The sequence below is a fragment of the Oncorhynchus nerka genome, linkage group LG15, assembly GCF_034236695.1.
Source record: "Oncorhynchus nerka isolate Pitt River linkage group LG15, Oner_Uvic_2.0, whole genome shotgun sequence".
Taxonomy (NCBI): Eukaryota; Metazoa; Chordata; class Actinopteri; order Salmoniformes; family Salmonidae; genus Oncorhynchus; species Oncorhynchus nerka.
In genome coordinates, this window is record NC_088410.1 from 5,066,015 (window position 1) to 5,078,189 (window position 12,175).

The following is a 12,175-nucleotide window of genomic DNA, read 5'->3' on the forward strand; positions in this document are numbered from 1 at the left end:
GTGAAGTTCATAACTTATTTCATCTGTAGCCTAATAAACTACATGGTTTTCCAAGTTTTAGAGGGAGGACCACACAACATATCATCACGTGACTCCAAGTTAACTAAGACATGATGGTTATTATATAAATATTTGTACATAAAGGAGTTTCCATTGCCATTTCTCACTAAAACGTTTTTACTGACACAACCCACCATGTCAAACGAACTAACATATCGTCTGTCGCCATTTATAAAAATGTTCAGGCATAACCTGTTTCCGTCAGCCCAGTCATTACTTTTGAAATGGTTGGATCAATATCCACCTTCATGATATGGATGAAGCCTGATTTGGAAATATCTATATGATGTCATAATACACCCCTCTGATAATCAAGTGATATTTGGAATGTCTGAGTAGTTCTATCTGATGTCATAATACACCCCTCTGATAATCAAGTGATATTTGGAATGTCTGAGTAGTTCTATCTGATGTCATAATACACCCCTCTGATAGTGATACATTTGTTACTTACAGGGCACCACTGCCCCTGACCAGCTGAATGCAGGTGGGCTCTCCTGTCAACATGGGGCTCCTGCTGCAGGTAGCCTAGCGGTTAACAGTGTTGGGCCAGTAACTGAAAGATCCCTTGTTTGAATCCCAGAGAGGACTAGGTGGAAAATCTGTCAATGTGCCCTTGAGGGCTGCAACAGGAGCCTCATGTTGACAGGAGAGCCCACCTGCACTCAGCTGGCCAGGTGTCTTAACAATGATTTTCAAACAAGTTTTTATTTTCTAAAAACAGTTTGAATTTAGGTGTGTTCCGCCTCCTCATTCATTCACATAAAAATAGTCATTTTTACTTTTGCGGATAATTACATTTTTGGGACATTTCTGACACGGACAAAATTCCCCAAGCACTTCCCAATTGTTTGTGCAGTTCACGTCTGCAGACATTTGCTCATCTCGCGTCAGAACAGGATCTGCACACGTGTTCACATTTTCTATTCCACATTTCTATTGTAGCGTACTGTATGTATGGAGCATAATATATTTGTGTATATTCTTTATCACCGCGGAAACGTGAGGTAACGTTACTCATTTTATAACCTTTATGATGTTATAGTCAATCGTGCTTATGTAGCCACATTCTTCTATTAGCTCTGTAAAACAATGCTAAATGCGTCAGAGAAGTATTATCTTGTGTTGCATTTTGAAGCTACCACGGCCTTATGACTCTCAAGTGGTGCACCGGTCAAAGGCACAGCATATCAGTACTAGAGGCGTCACTACAGACTCCCTGGTTCAAATCCAGGCTGCGTGTCCATCAAAGTAAGTGCCTTATTACGTTATAATAGTTATAATAATAGTTTCCGTATGCCGTTTCTGCTGTAGCTGTAGATCATAATATATTCCTTATAACTGCGGACACGTGAGGTAACGTTACACATTTTATAACCTTTATGGTGTTATTGTCAATCATGCTTACCTAGCTACATTATTCTATTAGCTCTGTAAAACAATGCTAGTTGCGTCAGAAAACTATTAGCTTGTGTTGTATTTTGAAGCTACCCTGGCCTTATGACTCCCAAGTGGCGCAGCGGTCTATGGCACTACAGACACCCTGGTTCAAATCCAGGCTGTATCACACCTGGCTGTGATTGGGAGTCCCATAGTGCAGCGCACAATTGGCCCAGCGTTGTCAGAGTTTGGCCGGTGTAGGCCATCATTGTAAATAATAATTTGTTATTAAATTACTTGCCTAGTTAAATAAATAAAAAATATGACCATGGTTTGTTTATTTGGTCTATTCAGCATAGCTCTGTTCTGCCCTGCCTTGCCCCCTTGTGGAGCTCAAAAGTTAGTTTCTTACTGTTATAACTCAAATCTGTGATTTTGTCAATGCAATAAACTATTTTTTTATGTTACTTCTTTGTAGTATTGTTTTATTGCTATATCCTTATATTGTATTCTAATGAATAATTCCTCTTTATTCTGTACTTTCAGAAACCAGAAACATTATTTGCCAATATCATAACTGGAGCTGGACATCTTTGGAGCTGAAGAATGAGGACAGCTTTTGTATGCTAACGTACACTCCTTAACAGTTGTACTGGATGAAAACACAGCAAGAAAATGCATGCCAATATGTAATATTCATCTATTTTATTGCAGTACTGGTAGTTATTTCAACAACTTGTTTTACTAGAGGACAAAAAACTGAATATGCGTAACCCATATTTAATATCCATGCAATGACTGAACAACAACTGCATTTCCACCCCCATCTCTAAGGCATAGTATCATGGCTGGTCACCTGTCAAGTCACATGTCAGGTCAGTCAGTCACCTATTGCTGCAGATGTGCTCAATAATGCTTGAGCATGTGATACTCCTCAAAGCATGGTGAAATACATAGAGGTGTATCACAAGCTAGACACATGTATTTTGTCATCTTCCTCTGCTTACTTCTCCTGGCGCCAGACAGGCAGACTTTGCAATGCCTCCGTGTGCGACTACCTTGAGAAGCAGTTTGAGGGACTTTGCAGGGAAAATGTCGTGCAGTGAGGCGTAGGAGATTGTCTACAGCAGGACGACCCCCAGTGGATGGGCGCCGAGGGGTGTGGTGCTCCTCCAGCAGCTCTCTCATGAGGTTCTCTCTGTATTTTTGGTAGGTAATTACTTTACCTATGAGGGAGTGGGGAGGATGAGGAAAGTTAGAGGATGATGAGGCAGTGGGTAGGTGGGTGAGATATTGTCACTATAATTGCATAATGGATTTGTATGTGAACTGTACATCCAATTACAAAAATACCTTGTTCAGTAATCATCTCACCTGTTAGTTGGCGGTGAACTATGCTGCCGTTGAGGACAGCAGTGTCGATCAGATGGAAAAATATCTTCTTATACCACTTGTTCGTTTTCCGTGTGCATTCCACAAAGCTGTTTATCATGTCTGCCTTATCCACGGCCCCCATTTTGAGGTTATAATCAAGCACACAATCTGGTTTGATCTTTCTCTCTCCGGTCAGGTGGTCCACCTTCCCTGTGGCCGACATGGTTGCTGTATGGACAGTGGAGAGGACATGGACGTCTCGCTTGTCATGCCACTTTACTGCCAGCTGTTGACCGTTCTCTTGGAACTCCACCTCCCCTCTCTGCATCTTCCTGCATCCGAATGCCGGCATCCCCTTCCTGTTCGACCTGACTGTGCCACATGCCCCTGTGCTGTTGGAGAGCAGATGCTGGAAGAGTGTGGGACTGCTGTACCAATTGTCCACGTACAAAGTGTGTCCCTTGCCGAGATGAGGAGCCAGCATGGTCATCACCACGGACCCTGACACCCCAAGCCCCTCATAATGTTTGATGTCAGTGGTGGACCCTGTGTAAACTATAATATCCTGGACAAATCCTGTCTTCACGTCGCACATGACAAAGAACTTGACTCCAAACCTGTGCCTTTTGGAGGGAATATATTGACGGAACGCCAGCCTACCTTTCCATAACATCAGGGACTCATCAATGCATAGGTCCTTGTATGGCACAAAGACCCGACCAAATGCTGATGTCAGGCTGATAAGAACATTTCTTATTTTGTATAACGGGTCACTTAGGATGGCAGTAGCATTGTTGACAAAATGCAGGCATGGCAGCAGAACTAGGAAGCGATCTTGGGAAAAGAGGGAGGCAAAGAAGGGAGTTGCAAACATAGGATCTGTGCTCCAGTATTCTCTTAGGGAGTTCTTCTTTACTATTCCCATGAGAAGGACTGTCACCAGGAAGGTATACATTTCACTAATTGTGGTTGTCACCCATTTAGCGAGTTTCCCCCTCACTCCTGGCTCTCTCTTCTCCTGTAGCTCTAAGGCATAGCGATTGGTCTCCTCAACTATCTCTCCCACCAGCTCCTCTGTGAGAAACAACTTGAAGCACTCTGCCTCAGTTGGAAATGGCAAGGGGCGTTGCACTCCAGACTGGGACTCGTCAAAGCAGACAGCAGGGCCAGGTGGGGTGAAATGACTGGTGGCCTTCCAGCTACCACAGAACTCCTGTACTTCATCCACTGTCGGTCTGCCTCCATCACCACCAGCATCTTCAAAGGGACCTGGTACTTCCTCAGTTGACAAGGGAAATTCAGATTCAGGGTTCTCAATGGCTACAAGGTTGAGGGGCAGCTCCTCACTGTCACTGTCAGAATCTGATTCCTGACTTTCATACTCAGACTCATTGTCAGAATTAAAAAAAATCTCCAGAATTTCCACATTTGTGAGTTGTTTCCTTTTGAAAGACATTGTTAATGTACAGCTTAGCTCACTAGCTACATACATAAACAACAACACTGAATGGCGCAGAGTGGGAGGTTACGTGGTTGACTGCCGGCACGCGCCACTTGTATCAATAAATCACTATCAGAAAATGTTTTGTGTGGTAATTATTTGTGTATTTACGATTTTATTCACATGTTTTCAATTCTAGGTGACAACTCATGCATTCCGATTCTTGCACAGATTGTAATGGGCACATATTATGTGTGTAAAATACTTTTTTGAAGGTTGTACTGATTATGATGAGCTAAGCTAATTCCAGCTGTGTAGCCATGTTTGTTGACATACAATGCATTCTGGGATTCACGTCTGTTTGACCAAAGATGTTACAACAAAATGAGGTGAGTAAGAGTTCACTAATTATTTGAGGACTTCCGGAAGTTAATGGTGGGATGTGAACGACGGTAGATGACACACCCCTTCAACATGCATACTACAAACAGACCAAACTCATCTCGTCTTCTCTTATTATCTTCGGTTTCCTGAGGAAAAAATGCATGGCTGGGCGCTGAAACTAATCGTCGGATTACTTTCGATTTCTATAAAGTGTTTTACCTAGTTATTTCGATCAATGGTGAGCTCACCCGTGATGTGATTAATTATATATAGTAATTGCTATTAGCTAATTCATATTGTAGTTTACGTCAGCCGAGAGTTAGAAAATATGACTGCTTGTGTTGGGTCAATCTTTCCTCAGCGCTAGGACAAATGTAGCCTACATTTTTTCCGGTTAGGATGATTGTGTTATGCTATATTTACTTCTGTGAATATCTGAACAATGCATCCAAAAATAAACTGCTGACATTCTGGACATAACTTTGTAAGGACTGTGTTTGTGTAAATAGTTTCTGACAAAAGTGTGGCCAGCTCAAACGCTGATTGTTGCGTCATTCGAAACTGCCGTTCTAAACGAGCATTCTAAAAGAGTGTTCTAAACACACGGGTGTGATCGTAAGCTTCAGGGACCACTGTAGAACGATCACACCCGTGTGATAGTACGTGTGAAAGGGTTAACAGGAACAAGCTTGGCACACCTGTATTTTTTCCCATTCTCCTCTGCAGATCCTCTCAACCTCTGTCAGGTTGGATGGGGAGCGTCGCTGCACAGCTATTTTCAGGTCTCTCCAGAGATGTTCGATCGGGTTCAAGTCCAGGCTCTGGCTGGGCCACACAAGGACATTCAGAGACTTGTCCCGAAGCCACTTCTGCGTTGTCTTGTCTGTGTGCTTAGGGTTGTTGTTCTGTTGGAAAGTGAACCTTTGCCCCAGTCTGAGGTCCTGAGTGCTCTGGAGCAGGTTTTCATCAATTATCTCTCTGTACTTTATTTTTATTTTATTTATTTATTATTGAACCTTTATTTAACTTGGCAAGTCAGTTAAGAACAAATTCTTATTTACAACGGCGGCCAACCAAAAGGCAAAAGGCCTCCTATGGTGGCTGGGATTCAAAACAAGGATACATCCCTAGCCAAGGCCCTTCTTCAGTGGCTTCTTCCTTGCTGAGTGGCCTTTCAGGTTATGTTGATATAGGACTCATTTTACGACATTTACATTTGACATTTAAGTCATTTAGCAGACGCTCTTATCCAGAGCGACTTACAAATTGGTGCTTTCACCTTATGACATCCAGTGGAACAGCCACTTTACAATAGTGCATCTAAGTCTTTTAAGGGGGGGTGAGAAGGATTACTTTATCCTATCCTATCCTAGGTCTATATACTATGGATATAGATATTTTTGTACCTGTTTCCTCCAGCATCTTCACAAGGTCCTTTGCTGTTGTTCTGGGACTGGTTTGCACTTTTCGCACCAACGTATGTTGATCTCTAGGAGACAGAACAAGTCTCCTTCCTGAGCGGTATGACAGCTGTGTGGTCCCATGGTGTTTATACTTGCATATACTATAGTTTGTCAACAAGACATTTGTGGAGTGGTTGAAAACTCTTTACCATTACCCCCTGTATATAGCCTCCACATTGACTCTGTACTGGTACCCCCTGTATATAGCCTCCACATTGACTCTGTACTGGTACCCCCTGTATATAGCCTCCACATTGACTCTGTACTGGTACCCCCTGTATATAGCCTCCACATTGACTCTGTACTGGTACCCCCTGTATATAGCCTCCACATTGACTCTGTACTGGTTCCCCCTGTATATCGCCTCCACATTGACTCTGTACTGGTACCTCCTGTATATAGCCTCCACATTGACTCTGTACTGGTACCCCCTTTATATAGCCTCCACATTGACTCTGTACTGGTACCCCCTGTATATAGTCTCCACATTGACTCTGTACTGGTACCTCCTGTATATAGCCTCCACATTGACTCTGTACTGGTAACCCCTGTATATAGTCTCCACATTGACTCTGTACTGGTACCCCCTGTATATAGCCTCCACATTGACTCTGTACTGGTACCCCCTGTATATAGCCTCCACATTGACTCTGTACTGGTACCCCCTGTATATAGCCTCCACATTGACTCTGTACTGGTACCCCCTGTATATAGCCTCCACATTGACTCTGTACTGGTACCCCTGTATATAGCCTCCACATTGACTCTGTACTGGTACCCCCTGTATATAGCCTCCACATTGACTCTGTACTGGTACCCCCTGTATATAGCCTCCACATTGACTCTGTACTGGTATTTTGCCTCGTTATTGTTTTTTATTGTGTTACTTTTTTGAACGTTTTATTTTGGTAATATTTTCTTAACACTTATTTTACTTATCTACTTTGTTGGTTAAGGGCTTGTCAGTAAGCATTTCACGTTAAGATCCACACCTGTTGTATGCAGCGCATGTGACAAATAATATTTGATTGTAACTAAATATGAAGTATGTCAGTTTCAATGTTACGGTCTTTGATTCAATTATATTTTTGAAACTCAGGCTGTGTGTGTTTATCTGCGTCATTCCTTGATCATTCCTTGTGGTCCTGTAGCTCAGTTGGTGGAGTATAGTGCTTGTTAAACCAGGGAAGTGGGTTTGATTCCTGGGATCACCCATATGTAAAGTGTTTGCACACATGACTGCAAATCCCTTTGGATAAAAGTGTCTGCTAAATGGCAGATGTATCCACTGATTATACCAAACATCTGGAACACCTTCCTAATATGGCGTTGGACCCTCCTCTTTTCCCCTCAGAACAGCCTCAATACGTCGGGGCATGGACTCTACAAGGTGTCGAAAGCATTCCACAGGGATGCTGGCCCATGTTGACTCCAATGCTTCCCACAATTGTGTCAAGTTGGCTGGGTGTCCTTTGGGTGCAGTGGGGTCTCCTCAGAGGAGGAAGGGGAGAACCATCGTCCTCAGTTATTTTCAGAAAAATAAAAATGGTAAAATATTTAAAAGTGGTCCTTTTTAGATAAAACTATACTAAATATAATCACGTCACCAAATAATTTATTAAAACATACTGTTTTGCATCCTCCTCTGGGTATATTGACCACAATACAAAACCTAGGAGGATTATGGTTCTCAAGGCTTCCATAGACTTACACGGTTATTATGACAACTTCCAGAGGACATCCTCCAACCTATCAGAGCTCTTGCAGCATGAACTGACATGATGTCCAACCAATGAAAGGATCAGAGAATGTATCTAGTACTGAAAGCATAAGCTACAGCTAGCTAGCACTGCAGTGCATAACATGTGGTGAGTAGTTGACTAAAAGAGAGAAAAATACAATAGTTGAACAGTTTTGAACAAATTATTTTATTCCAAAATGAAGGAGAAGCGAGAGAGATATTTCGTCATTTATTTTCCACTTTCAGTTTCACTTACTTAGCTAGCAAATGCAGCTATCTAGTTTAGTCTACTCAAACACTTGGCTCAAACAGAGCGATGCTATGTTAGCTAGCTGGCTATGACTATCCAACACAACACTGGAACTCTTCCAAGTCAAGGCAAGCTTTTGGTTTTACTAATTTATTGCCACTGGGACCCGCCAAGGTAAGTGCTAAACTGCTTACTGACTGTACACTGTAACGTTACTGCATGATTGTAGCAGGTTTACTAACGAGTTAGTTCTATTAGCTCTGTTGACTATGATGTTATTTTAGCTAATATGGTGACAACAATGTAAGCTGTGTGTAGCAGTTATGAAATGGTTTGGCTTGGAAAGGTTTTTTCTCCTGGTGACATACAGCTAATGTGTTGTGCATTGAAGTACAGAAACAAAGGGAGAAGGTGATAAGAGGACAGCACATAGATGCAAGAAGGAATACAACGTGTCTGTAATGAAAGTGAACTGTGTTTATGCATGATCAAGGGTGTATTCATTCCGCCGATTCTGTTGACAAACGTTTAAATGGAACAAAACGGGGATAAACATACCTGAATTTGTCCAGTGATATCTCTATTTCAGCTAGATGCAGGCGAGAGTGTGCAAGGCAGTATTGAATGTGTCACTGTCTGTCTATGTGTCACTGTCTGTCATCGCAAAATTTTCTCTCGACCTGTGTGAACCTACATTCTAAACTTTCATTCATAGGCTAGGTTGTTACCTCATGATGGGTATTAAGGCCATGCTCATGAAAAAACAAATCGTCCTGCCTCATCTTAAACGGCACAAACCACCACTGTTTGGGTGGTGGACCACTCTTGGTACACATGGGAAACTGTTGAGCTGAAAAACCCAGCAGCGTTGCAGTTCTTGACACAAACCGGTGCGCCTGGCACCTACTACCATACCCTGTGCAAAGTAAATTAAATATTTTGTCTTCCCCATTAACTCTCTAAATGGCACACATGCACAATCCATGTCTCATGTCTCAAGGCTTAAAAATCCTTATTTAACCTGTCTCCCCCCTTCATCTACACGGATTGAAGTGGATTTAACTAGTGACATCAGTAAGGGATCATAGCTTTAGCCTGGATTCACCTAGTCTTTCTAAGTCATGGAAGGAGCAGCTGTTCTTAATGTTTTGTCTACCCAGTGTAAAGCACTACAGATAATCAAGTGCTATTTGCATGTGATGCATTTGCTCTGTTGTTTACAGGATGATTTGTATCTTATAGAGCGTGGCTTTAAGGGAATAGTATGGTCACATGTAGATAAAAAAGAATGTGAAAAATTAACAGAGAAAATGTATATCAACACACTACCTATTCATATAAGTATTTATTAATCATCTACATATTCATATTGAGCTTCTACGTCTGTGTACAGGAACGTATTATTTGGAAGAGAAAATATATCAGCTTACTGTTAAATAATTATGACGTTCTTTCCAATACGAAAAGTGTTGTAACTACTGTTTCCAAACTGCGTTACCCACTCCAGTCAGCAGATGGCGATGAGCGTCTTTCAGTTGACTCTTCTTTCGTGACGTATATTGGACGGGACGGGACGCTTCTTCAGGAACAACAAGGCGCCAACTCTTTCGACCACCTCGGTAGCTTGCTAGCCAACATAAAAGTGAAAGATTGACGCTTTAGACCATGTTAATGTACATTATCTAATCTCAGTGTTTTAAACACAGTTCTGTTGACGTATTAACTGGTTAACTGTACCCTAATTTGCAAACTTGTTAAAGATTTATGCTGAGCCGAGCACTAGGCTAGTCGCTAATGCTAACTAGCTAGCTAACATCCCTGACCATGAGTTCATTAAAGTACTCATCCCCTGCTAATGAAGAGGAGGTCTGCTGTTTTAATGTACATTAGCTAACCTCAGTGTTTTAAACAAGTTTCGTTTGACGTATCAACTGGTTCAATTTGCAAACGTGTTAAAGATTGATACTGAGCCTAGCACTAGGCTAGACGCTAATGCTAGCTAGCTAGCTAACATCCCTGACCATGAGCTCACTAAACTACTCCTCCCTTGCTAATGAAGAGGGTGTCGGCTGTATGGAGAAAGAATCTTTCAGAATGAAAAAGGAGGAAGAGGAGGCTGTTATAGTGAAAGAAGAGAAAGAACCGTTTAGAGAGGAAGATGATGCTATCTCAATAAAGGTGAAGGAGGAAGACGTTTTGGGGGTGAAAGAGGAAGAGACAGAATATCAGATTAACACCAGTGAGTACTGTCTTCAACAGGGACACAAACTATGCAGTTGTTGAACTAATGTGTGGTTTTAAAGGGGCATTCTACTGAAGTTCTACACTTGAATATGTTGTTCAGTACTGTAGGAATTGTTAAAGGGTCGATATGCCATTGGTTCATATATTTTAGGGACTTTTCAATTAGATGTATTGAATTCTCCATGTGGTCTATATTAAAGTTCCCCTCATCTAATATAACAGGCTTTTAAAATTCTATATTGGTGCATATGTTCTACTTAAAATAACAAAGGGACGCAAAAGCGACCCATTTCGTGGAACGACCCTTTTACATTTGCATCACAAACACTGTTTTAGGAAATCATGATGAAAGTGGCCATTTTAGACATATGCATGCCTCTTGTAAGACTCTATGATTGCAATAGATGGTCATAAGTTTACCATCTGTTTGATGTCCTCGTTCACACAGGAGAGAGACATGACTATTATGGATCCTCTGGGGAGCCTCAACAACATCCTGATGCTGACGAGGAAGAGAAGAGTCTCTCCAGATCAGAACACCAGATGGTACAGCTTGGTCTGGCCTAGCATACAGTTTGCTCTCTCTGGGTCTGGGATGGGTTTCTGTAAAACACTTCATGTCAACAGTGGCATCAGCAGGTCTAGCATACAGCTTGGTCTGGTCTAGCATACAGCTTGCTCTCTCTGGGTCTGGGATGGGTTTCTGTATATCACTTCATGACAACAGTGACATCAGCATCCATAATGATATGTGTCTGTGTCCCCTCTTTATGGTAACCAGGACAACGCTAGCCCCTCCTCCCTCCCGGAGTCCCCGTGTCGTGCCTCTCCTGGTAGCACCTTACTGCTGGGTATGAAGAGGTTGTCTGTGCTGCTGGTGGACTGCAGGAAAACAACGGGGCTGAGTGGAACTGTGAGAGGAGGAGAAGAGAAGAAAGGATCAGATTTGACACATCAAAGTAAGTAGTTTAGTTTGAACAAATACAAAGCTAGCTTTGGAGAGAAAGTTTCAAGATGATCCAATGTAAGGTGCTTGTTTTACAAAAACTTTTCCTTAAAACATTATGGATATTACATTGCCTGTCCCAGTCAACCCCCCCTATATTTACAAGACTGTAGAACAGGCAAACTAAACTCAAGACACTGTTAATTAACTAATACTGGAGGAAAGCTGTGATCAGGCTGCCCACTCAAGAGAAAGCTTCAAACTGTAACCAGTGCCGGCAACCTTGTTCAGGTTGTCAATCAACCTACCAGGGTAGTTACAAACAGTAGAGGAATGAAATCAACAACATGGTTTGATCATATCTTTACTAATGCTGCAGAAATGGGTTTTAAAGCAGTATCCAGATCCATCAGATGTAGTGATCACATTATAGTAGCCATGTCTAGGAAAACCACAGTTCCAAAGGCTGGGCCTAATATTGTGTATAAGAGGTCATGCATTTTTTTGTAGTGATTCCTATGTTGTTGATGTAAATCATATTTGTTTGCCCTTGGTGTGTAATGATGAGCAACCAGACGCTGCCCTTGACACATTTGAAACTGCTTATCCCAGTTACTAATAAGCAGCACCCATTAAGAAAATGACTGTAAAAACTGTTAAATCCATGTGAATTGATGAGGAATTACAAAATGGTATGATGAAGAGGGAGGCAAAAAAGATGGCAAATAGGTCTGGCTGAATAACTGATTGGCAAACCTATTGCATATTGAGAAATCATTTGACTAAACTGAATAAAATGAAGAAAGTACACTATGAAACAAAGATAAATGACATGAAGAATGATAGTAAAAAATCTTTGGAGCATCTTCAATGAGCAAATAAAATCAACAAT

The 12,175-nt window shown here is 41.8% G+C and overlaps 1 protein-coding gene across 1 annotated transcript; it reads right to left on the reverse strand.

The window, feature by feature from the left end:
• Window positions 1-2,130: 2,130 nt before the first annotated feature.
• Window positions 2,131-5,982, reverse strand: LOC135560336 (piggyBac transposable element-derived protein 4-like). The gene is made up of 2 exons (XM_065002216.1): window positions 2,815-5,982; window positions 2,131-2,666 (listed from the first exon to the last, which is right to left on the reverse strand). Exons 1-2 carry the CDS (start codon window positions 4,304-4,306, stop codon window positions 2,347-2,349), a joined length of 1,812 nt encoding a protein of 603 aa, XP_064858288.1. The 5' UTR covers window positions 4,307-5,982; the 3' UTR covers window positions 2,131-2,346.
• Window positions 5,983-12,175: the final 6,193 nt, after the last annotated feature.